We start from the raw sequence: 21,946 nt of genomic DNA, 5'->3' as shown, positions 1-21,946 counted from the left end.
GATACCAGGACTGGGTTGTGGTGCACTTGAGCCCTGACTGCACCACATGGGGAAAGTTCAGAGCAATGAGCAAGACTCACTGTTGCCCAAGAACTATCACTTATGCTATCTCAAAACAAAACAAACATGCTCTACATTCCGCATATCTGTAGGGCATCAAGATCCCAGCCATCATATCTTTAAATCACTGGATCCCAAAGGGAAAGTAAAATTGCATGAAGGAAAAATACCACACAGAGGGGAAAAGTACTCCTTTTTGTAAGTCTTTATTTTTTAGTTGCTCCTCCCATAGTAATGCACTGAAAGGCATAACAGTTTATATTGTACAAAGCATTTGAAGAAAGTACCTCAACTTGCCGATTATTTCAAAATGAGATTACAAACAAAAAGAAAACAAATCTGGTTCCTCAATAAAGGGCAAAATAACTGAATACAGTCTGTTATTTACTTCTCTCTTTTAACATAAGGTTGGGAACACTTCATTTTACAAATAGGATTAACATGAACATAACATCGCACAAGCTTGCAGACAACCAGCATAAAATATGGAGTACAGTTTTTAATCAGAAGAATCATGCTTCCATGAAAGAAATTATAATCGTTTATACAATTGAATCAATTTCAGTATTACAAAAACTAAGTTGCATCTATTCGTATTTAGTTCATTAAGAAGGAAAACAAAACAAACAAACAAAAAGGAATGTTAAGAAAAGCCAAACACCATTTGGCACTCTCATACACAGGTCGGGTCACCTTGGTCCTTGAAATTCAGAAAGGGGTGTGCCTCAGACGTCATAAAGTAGTGGCTGACTGGAACAGTGCTATTTTAATCAACAAACAATAGTTTGCCAACAAATAAATACATGATACACGCAACACACACACAAAAATAAACATTAAAAAAAAGTGACATGATTGTCTAAAATTAAGATGTTATTACAAGGATTTGGCAAACAATTTATTAGTGGTACAGCGATACTGGTGATGAATAGGTTACTTCACTGACTTAACCTCTTTGGGTGTGAACATCCATAGTTTACAATATACACATACCCTTTTTCCCTAGTTTTAACCAATGTACTTAAGAAGGCAAAAGGGGGAACAAATATTCCCTGTTATCAGTTTCTATAATAATTGACTGTGCATTTCATCCAACTACTTCTGTCTTCAAAGGGTTAAATTACATAAAACTTTAACGAAGAAAAAAAATTAAATCTGTAATTAAAAGCAACTGTTCCCAATCATGTCAGGTGATCTTGTACAAAAGAGAATTCAGTTTCTATGGAGTGTTCATTCGTATCAATGCTGCCATCTCAACTGCCCTTCTCACCCACCCATACCCTAAGGTGGGGTAAACTGGAAGATGCCTTCAGCCCAGCAAGTTTTTTGTTTTCACTGAATCACTTTAAGTCGCATTGATTGATCTTCCAGAAGTCAGCAGCTGCCTTTGCTGTGCAAAACAAAATATCGAGAATAAATAGTTTCTTTTTTCTTTCTTTTTCTTTCTTTTCTTTTTTAAATCATTCAGTTTAAGGTCACTAGACTTTAGATGAGTGACCCTGCAGGTTTATAAGGCATTCTGCTCAGCAGTCTTGTAAATAGTCCTACATGAAAGAGCCATGCTACTGTTGGACTTGGTCCCACCCTGGTCAACCTTGATAACGTCATACGTGGCTTATGGACTGGATAGCACTGGATTCCGCTGCAGCCCTGGCCATACTGTGCCACACGTTGGAAGAACTGTGGGATGTAGAATGGAGGGACTCCTTGTCAGACAATGACAGCATCATAGCATATGCCTGGAGTAAAAAGGAGAGAGACTTAGTAAATGGCATTTGAAAAACATCACTTTTAGTTCAAAGAATATTGTTGGTAAAACAGAAAGAGATGGGACCCTGAGTAGGGGCATCTTTCATGGGTGTGTTTGGCAAAGGAGCCATATTTTTTCGTAGAAATCACATGGGATTACTGCTGGCCTTTAGTGCCTAGGAGACCCCAAAAGTGACACACTCTACAGAACCAAAAAGAACTATCCTACCTAAAATGCAAATAGTGCCTCCTTTGAGAAAGATGAGTCAGTCTCTTGTTCAACTGCAAATACAGTCATCCATCCACTACATATGTTCAATTCACCAAAAATATGATTGTGTGCTTATGACTGAAACCACAAATATTAATAGGTCTCTATCCATAGACCTACCTTGACAGAGCTGTGGCCTAGTAGAGGATACAGCCTGACTCCTACACTTTATAACCGAAAGCACTGAAGGTGCTTGAGTGACTTGCCCAAAGTCACTCAATTAGATACATACTGGGAAAAGCATAACTAAAATGTATTTCTGCCCAACTTTTAATCCAGTGTCTTTTCTCCAGTTTCCCTCCTTGCTTGACATACTCAGTACTGACACCCACAAGTTAAGGTGGATCAAATCAGCTCTACCAAAAAAAATACAACCAAACACACGACCCAACAATGTTCTAATCAACTTGTTTTCCATGTCTGCTGAGCAGAAAGAAGCTGCATGGAGGTGCTCTGTGAGGAAGTGCTCTTTCTTCCCTATTATCATGTCAAATTTTAAATAACTGTTCAGAGAATCCCCCATTTGCTGCCAAGCAAAATATTCAAATGGAATGTTTGGTCTTGACTTGTGAGTGAACTTTTCACTGTTGATTCGCTATTGTTGGTCTCATCCATTGCTAAACTTGCTTGTCAAAATGCTGCTGAAGTGGAATCATTAAAGTCCTGCCAAAGACATTCCACTGTCTGTAAACAAAGACAAAATGCCTCTGTTGTTAGGCAGAATTTCATCTCTAGGAGTCATGCTGAGACATGTGGCCAGTCTGTGGTTTCTTCCATAATCACTGCATTCAGTTAGAAAATCTGCCCTTGCAGGCTGATTTTGATTTGCTGGGTCATCGCTCTAAATGTACACATTTGACTTTTATGTATGCAGTTTACCTTTTGGACCTCTACGATATCTCATGATCCATTTAACAAATATTTCTTAAGCATCTACTCTATGCCAGGCTCTGTGTTCAAGTATGGGTTAAGTGAGCATTGAATCTAATTTATCTATTCTGATTATGTACCTACTTTTAGAGAAAAAGATAAAGAATATTCTGAAAGAGTTAAATTCTGATATTTGGGAAGATAAAAGGGAGTACAGAGAAAATTTTGGAATTTTAAGTTTTAATCCTGGCTTTAAACCTGCCTCTACTCACCTAGCTGTGTGACCTTGAGCAAGTTTCTTAATATTTTAAGCTTTACTTTCCTCCTATAAAATAGATGATAGTAATAACGGTACTGGCCTCCAAGAGTTGTGGAGGAATCACACGCACTAACTTACATAAAGTGTTTAGCTCAGTGTGCCTGACTGAGGTAATACATAAATAGTACCTATTCATGAAATTAATTTTTACATGATACAGTTTCTTGAGGAAGAGCACATGCAAAATGCAGCTACTATTGTACTGGTCAACTATTTTCAATTCAATCACTATAAAAATTACAGAATAAATATATGAATGCTTTGAGTAAAGCATCTGAGCCTTTAGATTCTAGAAAATGGCAAAACAGCATATCTGCCTTTTGGTAATCAAAGGAAATAAACATTTTCATATATAAGGATCAGTACCCAGCATATAGCTGGTAGTTAATAAATGAATGAATGAATGGTATTAAGAAATAAAGTGAATTTGCAAAAAGGCCTGACCATTTTCAAACTTATCTGTATAATGTGATCAAGTAACAAGAAAAATGTGACTTAGGATTGCAAAATGCTCATATTTCTTATAATGGTAACAGCCCAGCTGGGCAGGGGCTTTATGTCAAAATGCTGGTACTAAAATGTATTATAATTACATCCCTTATCTCTAGGTTTTCAGGCCCTTTTGCCTTCTATCACTTCTGGCCATTTCTGGAGTTTTTAGGTATTATATCTTATAATAAATGAGAAGCATTTTTGGTGAACTAATGAAAAGAAATTTAAAAAGAAAAAACCATATCCAGGTGCAATGGGTCACACCTATACAAATCCCAGTAATTTGGCAGGCTGAGGTGGGAGGACTGCTTGAGCTCAGGAATTTGAGACCAGCCTGGGCAACATAGTGAAACCTCATCTCTACACAAAATTGAAAAATTAGCCTGGCATGGTGGTGAGTGTCTATAGTCCCGGTTATCCAGATGCCTGAGGTGGGAGGATCACTTGAGCCCAGCAAGTCGAGGCTACAGTGAGCTGTGATTGCACCACTGCACTCCAGTCTTAGCAGCTGAGTGAGACCCTGTCTCAAAAACAAACAAAGAAACAAGTAACAAAAGACCAAAAACCTGAATACTCCGCTATCTCTAATCAACAAGGATGGAAGAATGGGAAATCAAGGGTTAAAAAAGACACTAGCCACCGCTTATGGATGTCTCTAAGTAAAAATGAAATGTCTACTCTAGCTAGTTTACCTTTAATGTTAAAAACTGAAAACTTCATTTTTATCCCCATTGAATAAAATTCCACTTATCCCTTTTACAATGAGAAAGTGGTACCTATAGTCTTTAAGTGATGTTCTCAAGTTCATGGAGGTAGGCTCCAGGCGCCTCTGTGGATGCTGGCTGCTTTGACTTCAATTGAGAAAGAACATTTATTTTGCCTATTACCATACATAATATCTCAGAACTTTTTACTAAATTGAGCATTATTTAATGATTTGTATTATCCCACTGACACAATGTTTTTCCCACCTTCCTTAGGATATTACTACATTTGCTGTTAAGACCAACCCAGACATCTTACCCAAATAGAAAATCATTTCCAAATGAACAAACTAAGATGGTCACATTGCAGTTCAGGCCACCTACAAAATGAACTAATGGATCAGGCAATTAGACCACAGTGCCCAATAAATATGGCAATAGGAAGTTTCTTTAAGTTTAATTGACCTGAATGAACAACCTGGTTGACTGTGGATGTCCAACAAAAAGTACTGACTTCCTTTATTTTGTAACAAAAACACTGAGACTCTTTTAATTGCTATTTATGGACCTTTAATGGATTTATTTTTAGTTATCATAGTGCTGATACAATGCTGTACAGCCTAATAAATTTGAGTACCATTCATTCACTCATTCATTCGTTGAATTTAAAATTGACCAGTTTTATTTCCAAATCTGCCAACAAATTGGTGTAGACCTTTGGCAACTCACTTCATTTCTGATCCTCATTTTACTATTAAATTACAACATGAGATGACTTACTAATTAACTACACCTAACAATTTACTAGACAGAAGGGGACAAAAAATAGAATTCACTTTTCAGAAAAGTCTTAATATATAATTACATTGACAAAAGTATAGACATGGAAAATGACTCTGAGGTAACACATAAACATTTGCAAACAAACATGATGAACTAACTGTACAGAAGTAAGAGAATTACAAAGTCAAGGAAAGATGAGTGTAGGATGGGGTTTGTCATATAATTTCTGTGCAGAATGCAGCTAAATTAATTGCTTTCTTGCTTAACTATTTTGGATTTGGTCATAAACACAGTAAAGATATGAACATTTTTAGAAAAGTATCTGACCCTGTTTGGATTCTAAAATATTTCAATGATAGAATATTTGCTTATTGGCAATCAAAGGAAATGTACGTTTCATGCATAATGTAACCATGATGCTCTACTATGGGAAAATCCGTACCTGCGATTTAGACTTTCTGTGTAATGGCTGCTTCAGTTCCTCTGGCACATGGGAAGTACTAAAAGAAGACAGCTCAGCTTCAGAATATTGATTATCTTCCATTTTCCTCATTTTGAGGCTATCTGTGAAGTGCCTTATATGATCTAGAGCAGAAAGTCCACTTTTATATTCTTCCTCTTTATACCTAAAATGAACCAATGAAAAACATAGAAATTTTTTTTCAGTTTGTTATCTAATCAAATCACTTTCATTTGAATCTATCTGTACAACTGACAAACTTCATATGATGTATCTGCAGGGTTAAGTAGCATGCATCAATTATTGGGTTTTTATAAGTATTTACAAACATCATGCCTTAAAAATATATTTCTGTTAAGATTTTTAGTAACTAAAACCAAGCATATATTTGAGATAAAGAGTTAAAGTCAGTGACACATTTGTCAGTAATGTGCACAGACAGAATTCATATATTCATAATTTCCATGTAAAGTAAAGCTAAGTTATGACAATATTTAGTCAATATCCATCATGAAAATATAATAGTGCCATCAATTTAACTGTTTGGTTATTTCTTTTCATTTAAAAAGTTATCATCTATATAGATCACATATATATCTAATGAAGTGAAATTTATCTCAATTATACTTAACTGATGATCATACCAGATTATTGCATACATTAAATATGTCAAAATCTCTATTTTTCTTTGAGTTTTATAGGTAGAATCTAACAATAAATGATTGTGTACTTATGTAGCTTTCATTTTATCTTTCCCACCTCAGGTTAATCAGAGTTGCACAAAACCTGATGTATTTATACGCTTGTGGATTATGTTGATGGCTACCTTATTTTCATCTATTTAAATCCAATCCACTGAGTATCCCTTACTAATTCAAATTTAATTTTTGTTATTTATACCTCACAAATTGCTTATCACAGGAGGAATTGCAACCGTATGTGGATCTACTATAACTTAGTTTCTAAAGTCACCCAAGGTACTCACCTCACTGGGGATGTCTTGCAACTCATCTCCAGAGCACTGGTTTCTTCATAGTCATCCTCAGGGTTTCCTTCATGTAAATTACTTGTCACTGGTTCCTTTCCTGTTTTTCCAGTAATATCATTGTCTTCATCCTCCTCATCCAACAACACCTCATCTTCAACTTCTTCATCATCCAGTAAGTCTGAATTTTGACTGGTCACCAAAGCCTTTTCATCTTTAAAATGACTGCCATTCATTCTTTCAAAAGCATTAAAAAAAGTCCAATTGTTGGTTTCACTTTTAAAATCGTAATTTGTTTCTTTATTATGTCTTCCCAACAACAGTTTAGATTTTCAACACTTACACAGGAAAGTTTTTATTGTTTACGTTCTATGTCAACCATGAAAAAATAATGTGACCTCACAAATGGGAAGATAAAGAAAAAAATAATTGTATGATTGTTCAGATTATAAATGAAGCCTCTGGCAGAACCTAAGAAACAATCTTGGTCTCCTATTTCTTATCAGACTTTGCTTGATAATTGATATTTCTATATATATCATATAAAAAGGCACACAGATACATTCTCAGCACAATTTACCTAATTACCATATAAGTACCCGCCATTTAAAATAATAGATTCCTGGAAAACTCATATCACTCATGGGCAGTAGCTTCAATACATATGCCTAAAGTGAATCTAAAAGTCCAAAGACAATGTTAAAGTAGCTGCCAAGAAACAACTAGATGACATTTGTGTTATATTCCACTTAGCCACTCTATCCAAATTTGGAAGTAATTGAGAGCTCATTTATTTGTACTATTTTCAAATTATTTTGTACAGTCTGAATGTGAAATAGTTCCTTGTTTCTCAGGAAAACACCAGGGTGGAAAAAGCTGAGGTATCAACAATGCACCCCCATCACTTTCCCACATAACAAAAATGAGTATAATTTAATATTCAGATCTCCCAGCATTAAAAAATAAATAAAACAATCTTGGATGTGACAAAAGTAGATAGTAAGAATCCATTTGACCAGAAAAAGTCATATCATTATTAAGCTTTTAATATAAACAATCTCTTAACCTCTTTTATCAAAGAATGGTGAAAATTTATACACAGACATAAATTAGTTTCCAAATACACTGCCAACTTGCTTGCATGAGTGGATTAAAATTTTTATTTAAAAAAAAATGAAAGAAAAAATAAAGGAACAAAAGAGTACATGGGTGAAAATCAAAAGTAACAAAAGCCAACATAATTAAGAAAATCTATTTATTAATTAAGTTTTCAAATGTGGCAATTTGCAGGGAATAAATTATTCATCAAAAGTAGCCTGACAGGAGTTCAGGGGAAAAACTTAGATGACTCAACCTTCTTACTTCTGTGCTGTTTAGACATGTTGAAGCCAGATGTTGCAGCTATGCAGGTTCATAAATCGCCAATTAAAGGCTAGAAAATTTGAATAAGCATCTCAGAACCCAAATGGTGTGTTTTGTTCAACGGTTCTTACATGCATGAAGTAAATATCATTATCAAAGTGTAAGATTGTTACTGTTTCTTGCTTGTTCTTGCTACTTTATCCTTCTGATCATCTACTTCCCCTCTCCCTTTCACAGACAGACAGACAGACAGAAACACACACACAAATGGGCCAGCAAAGGGAAAGATACATCCAACTGCACACTGGTGTGATTATCAGATTTCTGAGAGACTGGAAGGGTCTTTTTTCTTGTTTTTCTTAGACACACTTTTACACAAGTTGAAGAACAGAAGTGGTCTTTTCTTTGTTATTTTAGTAAAAAATGTTTATTTGATGCTTGCCTTGAAGAAATTACATAAAATAATTGTTTGACTTTTAATAACATCAAAAATAGAGGACACTAACCCAATAATACTTGCATGACGAAAAATAATGGAACTTTCAACTAATGTCATGTTTTTTAAAAATTTACAATGCAGCATCCTAATTTAATAGGTCACTATATAGTTATGTCCAGAAAAGTCTACTACTTCTCAACAACAGGTATTTAATTATAGCTTATAGGTAAGAAAAATTAAATCCAGTAGTTTTGGTGAAATAGTGTTTCATTAACTTCATATGCAATGTGAAGTGCTGGGTAACTGTTAAGTATTATCATTAACAGCATTAAAAGCTTTTTTAAATGAATTAAGCTATTCATGCTTAATGTTGATGATGACAAAAGGGAGCCAGTGCATCAGGTCGGTAAAAACAAGGATGGTCATACCCACTGAAATAAACAGGCCAGAATTAAATGAGTAGTCACTTAAGAGGACATAAAGTAGCAATAGAATCTTAAGAAGACTAAAAAAGTTCCTATGTAAAATATATTTGGAGGAAACTCCATGGGTATTTCATATATAAATGCATACATACATATATACTATAATATGTATATTACATATATACAGAATATACAAATACATATATAGGTATAATACATATATATATAGAATCATATATTATCTGTAATATATATATAATGTATAACTCATAATAGTAACCAGTATTGATCAGTGATTCAACTGAATCCCTGTGATGGCCTTTTCTTCTACTTCTGAAATTTTGATAACGGATTCTATTCAGCTATCAATTAGGTAAATCCTGGTAAAATTATGGGCTCTGGAACCAGACAGCTAAGGTTGAATCCCATTGATTACTTATGTGACCTCTGACACAATGGTTTAAGCTTCAATGTCTCCATTCCTTCACTGCTAAAATTACAGTGGCTATCTCACAGGGTTATCATGAAATTAAATTAATTAATACATATAAAATGCTTGGAAGCACATGTGGTATTTAATATGCACTAAATATATACCAATCTTTGGTGACTGAATTAATAGTAGTGCCACAAAAGTGAGCATAGAAAGTATATTTTAAAACATATTCATTTCAGTCGTCACAGAGTTTAAAGAGTAAAAAACAGCTTTACCTCTCCTCCACATTCCTGGGAGACTGACTGCTGTGGTTGCTGTTCCCAATGAAATTTCGAATTTCTGTGAAGTAAGCATCTTCTTTGTCATCCAGAATCGCACCTGTACTTTCCAGTTCAGAATGAGGCGACGATGTTGCTGTACCTGCGTGGAGCAGAAAGCCTTTTATGACAAAGATTATTGTTTATCTAGCTACTTATTTGGAAACTCACTCCTTATGAATTTGATCAGTGTTATTTCTTCAAACATGCCCTATGAATATTAATAACTTTAGGAGGTCAAAGTCTCCCCAGTTTACCATAATACACATGGCCATGACAGTCCTTTGGGAACATATTGAACCACTGAAATCATGAAGTACAGTCTCGCAAAGAAGTTGCTTCTCTCACTAGCTTTTCCTTACGTCTATTGTGACATGAGAACATTTGTGTTCATATAATGAGAATTTAGGGTGAGACAAATTATGAACAAGTCTTAAATAGATTCTGCCATATGACACTGTATATGAAGTCCTGGTTGCAGTCAACATGCTTTTTTTTTTTTTGGCTGCTGTGCTAAAGCATATAACAAAATACAGTTTAAAGGCACACTGAAAATTCTGCATCCCGGTTTGCTGGGCAAAGCTGTGGGTTGACTCAGAACACTCCAGTCCAGGGGCTGGTGTAGTATTAAAAGGACAATATCAGATCTGCTGATTACAAGATGATCTTCAGCTTCCTTGGCCATGAAACGCGAGACTCACAATACCTGTATCACAGGATTGATGTAAGGCTTACATAAACTTAATCAACTATAAACACTTTGTATGTGGTTGAGCTTTACACCAACATTAGCTTCCTGTTGTTTATGTTGCCTACAAAGTATCTATAATATAATAGTTCATCACAATAGTCTATATGACAAAAACAAGAGGTTAAAACATCCCCTCATCTAAAAGAGGTTATAATCTAGGTCAACAAGTATTAACGTTGACATATTACACGTTTAACTATTTTTCCTAAAATAACTTTGATAAGAAAATTATAGTTGTCTGCTCTAAGGGTACACACAGTTAGACAGTGTGGTCAGTTCTGCATATTGGATTATACTTCTGTACCTAAAATCTAATACTTTAAAACTATGATCATTAAATTGCTGACTTTGAGGGAGATGAACAGTATATACTTTTAGGTAGTAATCAGACAAGATCATAAACAATGTGCCTTTACAGTGGAAGAAAGATTAATAATTTAAAAATTCCATCAATAAAGATTGCTAGTCTGTATTAATCCAACTTTTTTCTGTTCTTAAATCTCTTTGCCTGAACTCTGTATCTCTCCTCCCCTACTCCCAAAGCATAACCTTTATTCTCTGGAGACAAATTGTGACTGCACAGGTTGGCTCTGCACACGTATGCCAGTTGGCAAATGTTACTTAATGACTTATTATCTAACTATTAGAAGCCAAAGACTGGAAAACCTACAATCCCTTCTGCTAAATATGTGCTGGCAAGGTTCTAGTTAAGAAAAGTCTAGTTTTATGCCGGTTACTTTTATCTTAATTTTATATAAGAATTTGTGACAAAAACAAAGCACCACTATCATTTGCTATGGGTTGCTCTGATCATGTCAATAGTCTCATATTCCGAGTCATAACAAAATCTACCCAGAGAGGTTCTCTGATCTGCAGGCCTTTTACAAAAGCAGCTATGCTTTCTAGATTAATATTCAGAGGGTGACATTCTGGGTCTGCCACTCTAGAAACTCTGCCATGCCTAGGGGCCACATGCTGTGCCAATAGGTGAAAAGACAGTCCCCTGCTATTAAGGAAATCTTGTCTCATAAGTCTCCTGTGAGTTTAGGTCATTGTCCTCTTTGCTTAAAATTACCCATTAACATGAATTCAGGAAGATAAAAAACATAATACAAATAAGGCCACTGAATCATCAATTAATCAACGGTCACATTGCTCACATTATTCTAAAATCTCAATAGAAACTTGCTGTAAATTTTTACAATAAGACCTGATTTGGTGTCTAAGTGGAATAAAAGAAGAAAGATCACATTATCTTATTATTATTTAAAATATGAAAAAGAAGTCATATTTGACTTATAACACAATGTATTACGTACCAGACATGTTCCCATTCTCATGTTTCTTTAGGTGTCTGTCTAAATTGGTTTGTTGACCAAAACACCTATCACATAAGTGACACTTAAATGGCTTCTCTTTATTGTGGATGTTGCGAACATGCCTTTGCAAGTTAGAAGATATGCTAAATGATCTGTCACAGTATTTGCATCTGAAAAATAAACAAAGAGAAAATATTGACAAGCACAGTAAAAGGTATTTCTCAAGACTAGTTAGCCAGCTTTCAAAAATCATCTCCACTCATAAAACAACATTTTAAAGGAAAGGCATGGGGAGAATACTATTCACACAGTTAAGATTTTAATTCCAATAGACTGTGGTCGCTTTAAAGACTTTCATGACTTTATCAAAAACCATAAAATATTAGTGATTTGATTGCTCCCAAATTCATTAATCAGTACCAATATTTTAAGTAAACCTCATAAAATAAAGCACACTGAGGAACGGTAGCATTGTTTTGTCTTCTGCTTAGGACAATACAATTAATTTTTTGGTAAACAAACATAAAACATTCATATAGTTTTCAAATACAGTAATACATCACTTTTTAATTCAAAATTGCAGTCTGATTAACCAATTTCTCAGGAAATTCACTTTCTCAGATGCTAATCCTAAAGAAAATTCCATTATCAGTTTCAAAGTAGCAATGAACATTCTAGACTTTTAAAACTAAGACAATGTAAGTAACTCAGTCTGATACCCAAGAATCATCTACCATAAAGCCTTTTCTCTATTAATCTTTAAACTGTTATAAAAAAATAACGTCACTAAATTCACTTTGTTAAAAAAAAGCAAAGGTCTTCCATTTATCTCCCTTCCTATTACTCCCTATTTTTCATTTCTCTTTTTCTGAAAGAGTCTCTAGCAGTCTGAACTAGGTCAGTTTTTCATGAAAGTACTTATTATTGGTTGGTTAATTGTTTCTGTCGTCTATGTGATAAAAATACCATAAATTATTTTTAACGTTTTCCTTTAGTCATAAAATGAAGACATAAAAATGCAAGGCCCCCTTCCCCTGGTTCTCATCAGTGACGAAGAAAAAGGTTTTAGTAATTGAGGTTATTGTCCTCTGTCATTTTAAGGTAAAGGTTCCATTATTTGCCATCATTTGTTTCTGTGATTTTGGGGGACATATTACTTGAAAAAAAAAGTTAACTTTCTCCAAATGACTTTTTTGTTGTTGCTGTTTTTTAGATGAAGCCTCACTTCATCACCCAGACTGGAGTGCAATGGCACAATCTCGGCTCACTGCAACCTCCACCTCCTGGGTTCAAGCGATTCCCCTGCCTCAGCCTCCTGAGTAGCTGGGATTACAGGCATGTGTCACCATGCTCAGCTAACTTTTGCATTTTTGTAGAGACAGAGTTTCACCATGTTGGCCAGGCTAGTCTCCAACTCCTGACCTCAAGTGATCCACACACCTCAGCCTTCCAAAGTGTCAGGATTATAATCGTGGGTCACTGCGTCCAGCCTCCAAATGACTTTTAAATGAAAACTTCAATCTTAGAGGACAGAAAATTCTTCACTCATCCTTCCATGTGTGAAGGGCCCTTCTCCTCCCACTTCTGAATGCAGAGTCAGTGCTTCAAGAGCTCTAAAGCAGAAATCAGCCCATTCCACTAGAGTTCTTGGGCTTCTGTGGCTGTCCTTATGTGATGCCAGAAGTCTAGTCAGTTCAGTAGGAAAAATAATCTGTTGAACTAGTTACTTTGGCATAGTATTAATAAACCAACACAAGTACTGATTTAATTTTTCCCCCTTAAAAAACTGTTCTGGCATCATAAGGTTCTTCAACTTTCCTCACTTACAATATTAATAAAAAATGTGTGAAACCCCACATTATGGTAGTTGTAATATTTTAACCCCTGTTTTTTTTTAAAAAAAAATGCATATAAAGTTATGACCTTCTCTGCAATAACTCTGTTTACCTCCAAGGTCCACTGCAATGAGAACCATGCTATATTTAGCACAATTTATTCTGTGCTTAGCAAAATAACCTAGAAAACCCTGTTAGAGTAAACATACTCCCACGAAACACTGTAAGAAATTTTTTCACCCAAAACACTTTCTACACAAATCATGAGGAAGAGAGATTATGTTTCTGCCATGCTCCTAACTTTCTGCTTGCACACAAAGGGTCTTTTCCAAATCTAGTAAGCATCATCTTCTCAAATCTAAAGAAGCATGTTCTAATCAATGATCAGTTGTTACTTTCTATCTCTCCTCTGCTAAAGTCTTGGCCAGAAGAAGAATGCGCTAAATAAAAAATCAATTCCTTCTACACAACTCCAATAAGAGCTTAAGTTTTAGGAATTCTTAAAATGAACACATAACACAGTCATGGGCAGTATACTATTAAGCCTTCTTAGTTATCGGATGCAGACATGGAGGTCAGACGAGCCTTTGATATCATGATGCAAAATAAAAACGCTGAAGTGAGAGCTCTGGGCCTGGGTTTTCATCCTGACTCTATTAGTATCAGACTTTGCAGAAGGCAATTAGCATATGTAAATCTGAATTTTTTCATTTGTAAAACAGAGGGGCTAATGCATCAAGGACACAGAGATGAATAAGATATGAATTATCTGGGACATGGTGGCACCTGCCTATAATCCCTCCTCCTGCTAATAATCAGGAGGTGGACGTGGGAGAATTGCTTGAAGCCAGGAGTTCAGAACCAGCCTGAGCTACAGAGTGAGACCTATTGTCTATTAAAAAAAAAAAGGCAGGGGGGGATTCCACTGTCAAGGAGCTTGTGGTCTACTGGTATTTATCTATCTGAAGAGAGAATTTTCTATATAGGGGACCATGTTTAACTTTTACTACATAAAGTATTAAAACATAATAGAACTTTCCAGAAGGCACAGGTCAGCCACAGGAAGCAGACATAATCTGTATATAATTTACATATCTTTTTAATTTTTTTATTTAATTTTTTTCTTTTTGAAGTAATTTTAGACTTACAGAAGAGTTGCAAAGATAGTACAAAGGGTTCCCATATACCCTTTACCTCAGTTCCTCCAATATTAACATCTTACCTAACATTCATTAAAACTAGGAAATTAACATTGATGTAATACTATTAACTAAAATACAGACTTTATTTTAATATCACCAATTTTCTCCAATGCTCTTTTTCCATTCCAGGATCTGATCTAAGATCCCACATTGCATTTAGCTGTCATGTCTCCTTAGTTTTCTACAGTCTCTGACAGTTCCTCAGTCTTTCCTTGCCTTTAATTACCCTGATACTTCTGAATAATACCGATAGGGAATTTGGTAGAATTTTCCTCCATTTGGGTTGGTCTGATATTTTCTCATTATTAGAGTGAGGTTATAAATTTTGGGGGAAAATAGCACAGAGACAATATGCCCTCTCAGTGTGTCCTATCAAGGGTTACATGATGCTGACATGTCTAACTTCTGGCGTTGTTAACCCTGATCATTTGGATAAGGTAATATCTGCCAGGTTTCTCCACTATAAGGTTACTACTTTTTCTCTTTCTAATTAACAAATATTTTGCAGAAGATATTTTGGGGCTATGCAAATATCCTGTTTCTCCTTGAACTTTCACTCACTAATTTTTTATTTTTTAAATGAAGTTTTCTTTTTTTGAAGATGGTGTCTCTCTGGGTTGCCCAGGCTGGTCTTCACCTCCTAGGTTTGGGTGGTCCTCCTGCCCCAGCCTCTCTGAGTGCTGGGATTGTAGGCATGAGGCACCACATTTGGCCTAAATAAACTTTTCATTTTAGAAGAGTTCTAGATTTATTAAAAGGTTGCAAAGACAGTACATAGTACCCATTTTCCCCTATTGTTAATATATTTCACGTACATTTGTCACTACTATTAAACCAACATTGATACATTAACTAAACTATAAACTCTAGTTCACTACATACACTCATTTTAACATTCAATTGATCTTGCCTGTAGCAATTATTATTGTGATGTCCTAATTGTGATTTTGTTCTCCTCATTTTTTCTACACTGTTCATTGGAATTCTTCCACAAGGAAAAAATAAATAAATAAAAAAATAAAACCAGAGGGGCTGGACAAATAATTGTGTAAAATCTCCAGCTATACCAAAATTCTGGTTTGTGGTTTAAAAAAAATATATGTACGATAATAGCGCCATTATTGGGTGGAATAAAACCATTGAATTTATGTACAAAGAAAGAGTAAAATGAACCTGATAACACAGTTTCCAGTACTCTTGCCATAACAAAACATGAGTGTGGAAATCTTTCCTTCCACTTAAGCAGAATTTCTGGTAATAGAATTTTCTGAAAAGGGGAAATCATCTAAAACTTCCCAGTATTACATCTCTCTGAGACCTGTTATATCAAGTGTATTCTATCATGCATAAATTGGAAATATATCACTTATAATTAGTGATTTATAAAACAGGTAGGAAAGCAAGGAAATTGAGAAAACACTGATGTTTTAAGTTTAGCTCCCTCTAGCTTTCTCCTAAGATTTTAATTATCCTCAAATGACTCATTTTCTTATTTTATCATTAAAAAAAATTTGAAATGTGATAAATAACTTACTTTTTTGTTTTAATAGAAAAACTTAGCACTCAGGAAAAAATAATTTTGCATACAAGCAATGTATAAGAATTTCAAAGGAGAATGACATTATGATATTACTTAAGTTATATAATATTCATTCTTTGAAGAAATATTTATGAGTACCTAATACTGTGTGCAAGGCATTGAACATTAAACAATGTAGTTTATATTTTAAAATTGGAAAAAGTCTATTTTCAATCTTTCATAAACAATATTAAAATTAGATGTGTTCAATGTGTCATATAACTAATCTTGGCATGTAATAGAATAAACGAAGAGGTAATTTACGAAATTATTGATAAAATTACCCCTTTTTCTATAATATATTTTATCTGTCCTACCTCTAGTTTCACATTTTCTTCTTCCCCGACTTCCCCAGGTTTAAGATCTGTTCCTTTATTCTTTTTTTCTTTTTCTTTTTGACAGAGTCTTACTCTGTCACCCAGGTTGGAATGTAGTGGTGCAATCTTGGCCTACTGCAACCTCCACCTCCCAGGTGCAGTGGATTCTCCTGCCTCAGTCTCCCAAGTAGCTGGGACTACAGGTGTGAGCCACCACACCCAACTAATTTTTGTATTTTTAGTAGAGACAGGGTTTCACCATGTTGGCCAGGCTGATCTCAAACTCCTGACCTCAAGGGATCCACCTGTCTCTGCCTCCCAAAGTGTTGGGATTACAGGCGTGAGCCACTGTGTCCAGCCTAAAATTTATTCTTTAAACCTCCTATTGTAACCCATGGAAAATGACTTAGCTGCGCTGGGGGAAAAAAGTACATATGGGTTGTTAATTCCTAGCAGAGATCTGAGGCTTGGAAAAGGAAGGCTGCAATGTTATGATTTTTGTCAATTAAGATCATCCTAATTATTGAGAAAAGAGAACACAATGATAATAAAAAATAATATTTAAAATGGCTAGCATTTCTTAAGTACTTATTCTGTCTTAGACACTGTGCTGGAACTTTTAAACTGAGAGGTAGGAAGCCTTGATTAAAGAAACCGGAACTCTTCTAATTTCGATCCTAGCCATTAGTCAATTCTTTCTTGACTCAAAATTGAATAGACATATATTCAGACATGTATAAAAAAGCCTCCTATGAAATCGTGTCCATGAACTCACTTTAATTACTACAATATTTGTCAAGATATTTAGCAAATATCATTGTCAAACCTGTAAGGTTGCTCTCCTGTATGGGTTCTCAAGTGCCGTGTTAGGTTTGCAGACCTTGGAAAAATCTTGCCACAGTATCTGTTATGAAAAGATGTTTATAAAAGAAAGTCAGCACAGTCGACTATATTTCACTCAAGCCACACAGCAGCCAGATGCTTATTCCTGGTTCAATTAATCTTGCATGGAACTCACATTTCTTTGGTATTTAAAATTTGTAACAAAGCCATTTCACAGATATTAATATAAATAAGTCTACAAATAAAGACTTAATTCTAAGGTCTGGTTGAATTTATTCGCATATAAGCAAGCAATTTATGAAAATAGACTTTAGTTTTGATTACTCCTATACATCTCTCTTATTAACTCGATATTTTTACATTCACAAAATTGAACCAGACAAGGGGATAAAAATATGGTTAGAGTTTCTGATTCTGGGTTGATGTAAACAGATTTCAAATGTTTCAACGTCATTTCAAATGTTTCATTTTACACGTCAGTCACAGTGATAACTCCCTATACATAGAGTGGTATCAGATCAGACAAAATCCTGAGACTTCATCCATCAAGGTATGTACTCATAAAAGCCTTTTTTTCTGGAAAGAAAGTGACATATTTTTCAAAGAGCAGATAAAGTTGCATGCCTGAGTCAGATACCTACACATTTCTAAAGATGATTCAGAAATTATAAGCATAATTTATGTAGCAAAAAAAATCACACACAAAACCAGAAACATAAAATAAGCTTTACTACTGATGAGTAACAAAAAATTTACTACCTAGTTTCATCCACTTGTGGACCTTATTTGTCTTTAATTAATGGCCTTATTCTTTAATGCCATGACAATTAATGAATATATGCTTGAGGACAGTAGTAGTATACCTTTAGATGAAAATAATTAATTGTGAAAGAAAATTCATAAATATCAAAGTGAGACAAGTAGATAGTATTTGGACTGTTTCCAACCTCATTTATCACAACCAAATGGCCTGTGTTAAAATTCACATTTAATAATTTTTTAAAAACACTATTTTTATATTTCACTAAATGAAGAACACTTTGAAGTGCTTGAGATCTATCATGGTGGCTATTAATCATCTAATCAGGAATAATTTCCAAAACAAACAGCAAGGCCTTTTGAAATCAGAGGGGAGATTTCTGGAAAGTCAGCCATGATTAACTGTGCAGTTACCTGCAGGTATAGCGTTCCTTTCCCTTCCGCAGAAGGTTCTCTGGCAGGGCACTGGGAGGCGCCCTGAAGTTGAACATAGAGGGTACTGACTGTAGGAGCTCACTTGCCTCAGGTTTCAGGGCACTGAAGCTCTCTAGCTTTTCTGCCATGTTTTCAATAGCTGACATCTGAAAGGTAAAAGCACAAGACCATGAAGCGTTTGGCATCTTGTCTTCTATGATAATCTCTGGCAAACCAAGGACATCATTAAAAGGGAAGCATGAAATCTGCGATGGGTTGTAGAAAGAGACTGTAGTATCCCAATATTAAATAAACAACAACAGAATTGATTTATTTGGGAAATACCATAAGTAGAACCAAGCTTATAAAATGCTGAGTGAACTTTTTCCATAAGACCTTGGTTAGGCCATTTTATCATAATCTGATAAATAATTGAACATTGAAATACATAAGAGAGCTAATAAAGCCAAGTCAAGTTTTTTATTTGATTAAGTGACAGCATTAGTATCATGGGATGGATATTAACGTAATGGAAATTATAGGGAAAGTTGCTATATGCCTTGCCTAGGCAATGAAAACCATAAGAACCATCCAGTCCCAAGAAAAGAACTGAAAGCATGGAAGAACATGAAGTGTTACAAAATTACAGCTTAAGCCAAATATGTGTAACTCAGAAAGAAAAAAATTAAATGTATAGGAGGGTATTGCCTAAGACTACATTAAATTACCATCTGGATATGCCATATTTTTAAGTGGGATCATATACAAATAATTTTGATTAAATATTAATTTCATCAAAGACAAAGACTGAGTTGAAATGACAGTTCGTCATATGTTAGTATAATTTCATATAACATAACTTGGCATGTACCTTGTAAGACAGGGAGAGCAGTTCATGTAACTATGCTTTTAGAGAAACATTCTTGAAAGAAAACTATCCCTGCCTAATTCTTCCCCCCAATAATCTAATATTTGTTGTTCATAATCTTCAAGTTTTTGTTCACCTGCACACTTATTTGAGAGTCACAAGCAGAGGATGGCATTTACTTTTAAAGTTGGCTTGATCACTGTTTTTAAAAAAATTTTTTGTAGAGATGTAGTCTCACTATGTTGCACAGGCTGGTCTTGAACTCCTGGTCTCAAGCAAGCCTTTCACCTGCTTCAGTCTCCCAAAGTGCTGGGATTATAGGCATAAGCTACTGTGCCCAGCCTTAGCTTGATTCTTAAGCTCCACAGCCAGAGGGACTCTCCCCTTTCCTTTGACCCTCTCAACATGTTGGTTTTCCTCAGGGCTCACATTTTATTTGGAAGCTGCTTATTACTGAATTTTTAAGTAGAAAAACAAGCTTTCAGGCCATCCTGTTAAATCAACTCACCCATTATTTATTTGATTCTCAGGGCAGTGTGCCATTAGAAAGGCTCAAGAAGCTATTTTAAAAGGTGTTTGCATTCTATATACATTATATAAAATTATCAAAGAGCTGTGATGCTCAACCAGAAGATACATAAGAATTGAGATGATGACTGCAAGTTCAAACAACTGGTCAACCCAAGAAACTATCCTTTTGCTAATGAGACAGCAGGACAGAGATGAAGGCCTAATTTATGAGCTCAAGTTAAAAATAAAAGGCAACATTTCCTACTCAGAAGGAAAAATTAACAAGACATATATTCTGTGGACACCCAACTGGACAGAATACCATCAACTTCGTAAAGCAGAGCAAAATCTGACAGCATGGCCTGAATATGATCTCTTCTCACGAAAGGAATATTGTGTGTTTGATTCTTCAAGTGACTATTCATGTTCTAGTTAGTTCTCTTTTTTTTCCCCTTTATCCTGGAGCCTGCCCTCTCATTTCATGCCTGGACTCCTAATGCTAGCTACAAATTGCAACGTACAGGGTACTACTGCCAATTTGCCAAATGTCTTTCATCAAACACAGTACAAAAAAATCTCAGAGGAAAGTCAAGATACATTTACTTGTCAGACGACAAATGTGAATGCATTGGGAGGCAGTAAGGGCTATAAGCTCAGGGGTTTGATTCATAATCACTCAGCTGCTAAAACATTCTCCACAGATGCAAGTGGACAGCACATTTGTCACGATGAAGGATTTTGACACATACTGATCACAGGGCAGAGATATGGAATGATGCTGCTGCTCACAGAGGTTGGAGGAAGTTCTGTCTCTGCAGAACACGGTCATTATTCCCTTCTAGACAGAGCATTAGCATGTCCATGTTACTTTGGATTTCTTTATTAAAAAATCAATCCAGAAATTTTTATGATACTCTTGTATTTGCATTTCTTCCTTCTAATTGTTCCTTGTAGAAAATCATTTTTAGATTCCACCCAGCAAGAAAGCAAGAAATAAGTTTTCTGAGTGAAAAATAACGTCTGGCCTTCAAACTGATTAGCACTAGTAACAAGCATGGGTAAGGGTCATGATCACACACATTTATTCGGAAGAACAGTCAGTGCATGGGTAGTGATTATAAATGTTTTACTTAGGTACATTTAATATTTAAGTAAAAGTTCATTATCTAGTGGTTTTAAATCATTTGAGTGTCCATCCTGCTGACATACTCAGATTCCTGCAACAAAACATCTCATAGAAACACGTTTCCTTTTATATGGAAAATAGCTTACTCGTGACTATTATTCTCGGCTTTCATCTTCAGCACACATAAACTACAAGTCCTTCAAGTTATTTGAGAGCAATTGGCTGTTGAGAAATGTGTCTTGCTTTAGTAGCTGCTAATAGCTAGCTCCTTTTGAAGAAAGATCACTGTGATTATTTTTCCTCAAACTGTTTCGATTTGGGAAAACCATCAAGAAACAAGAAAATAGATTATGGGCTTGATGGCTAAATAATGACATTCTTAAAGGTAATAGGAAAAATAATAAGGGTTATGCAAGTGTCTTACAAGCTGACCCCACCTTTGGCTTCTGGTGTCAAATGAAAAGAGGATTAAATTGAAGTGGGGAAAGGGAGGGAAAGAAGATGGGAAGCGAGCTGAGGGTAACTGTTAACACACATACACACGTACACAAAACATTTTCTGCCCAGCCAGCAACCACTGAAGCAACATAAAAGCCTTCGTTGAATCCTTCTTTTCATCTTCCTAATATTTGCTCTTACAGCACTTGACCTCAGTTGAAAAGAATGAGTTTCCACATTAAGATAAACAGAAGTGACTCAGACATCTGCTAGTTGGGGCAACTTGGCAGTTCTGTGACCATCGTCAGCCCTA

At 35.2% G+C, this 21,946-nt stretch overlaps 1 protein-coding gene across 9 annotated transcripts in view; it reads right to left on the bottom strand.

The window, feature by feature from the left end:
* Window positions 1-242: 242 nt before the first annotated feature.
* MECOM (MDS1 and EVI1 complex locus) overlaps window positions 243-21,946 on the bottom strand; it is a 604,775-nt gene continuing 583,071 nt past the window's right edge. For 8 of the 9 annotated variants that reach the window (XM_011949019.1, XM_011949020.1, XM_011949023.1 and 5 more), the window contains 7 exons: window positions 18,692-18,858; window positions 17,502-17,579; window positions 11,743-11,912; window positions 9,631-9,775; window positions 6,694-6,930; window positions 5,691-5,874; window positions 243-1,799 (listed from right to left, as the gene is read on the bottom strand). In XM_011949019.1, the coding sequence (XP_011804409.1) occupies window positions 1,665-1,799; window positions 5,691-5,874; window positions 6,694-6,930; window positions 9,631-9,775; window positions 11,743-11,912; window positions 17,502-17,579; window positions 18,692-18,858 (1,116 nt within the window). In that variant the 3' untranslated portion in view covers window positions 243-1,664. Of the gene's footprint in view, window positions 1,800-3,222; window positions 3,276-5,690; window positions 5,875-6,693; window positions 6,931-9,630; window positions 9,776-11,742; window positions 11,913-17,501; window positions 17,580-18,691; window positions 18,859-21,946 lie in introns of all 9 variants that reach the window. The other variant, XM_011949027.1, reaches the window with a different exon arrangement.

Source organism: Colobus angolensis, unplaced genomic scaffold (assembly GCF_000951035.1).
Source record: "Colobus angolensis palliatus isolate OR3802 unplaced genomic scaffold, Cang.pa_1.0 Scaffold289, whole genome shotgun sequence".
NCBI lineage: Eukaryota > Metazoa > Chordata > Mammalia > Primates > Cercopithecidae > Colobus > Colobus angolensis.
The sequence above is the reverse complement of the archived record's forward strand: the minus strand, read 5'-3'. Positions and strand labels throughout refer to the sequence as shown.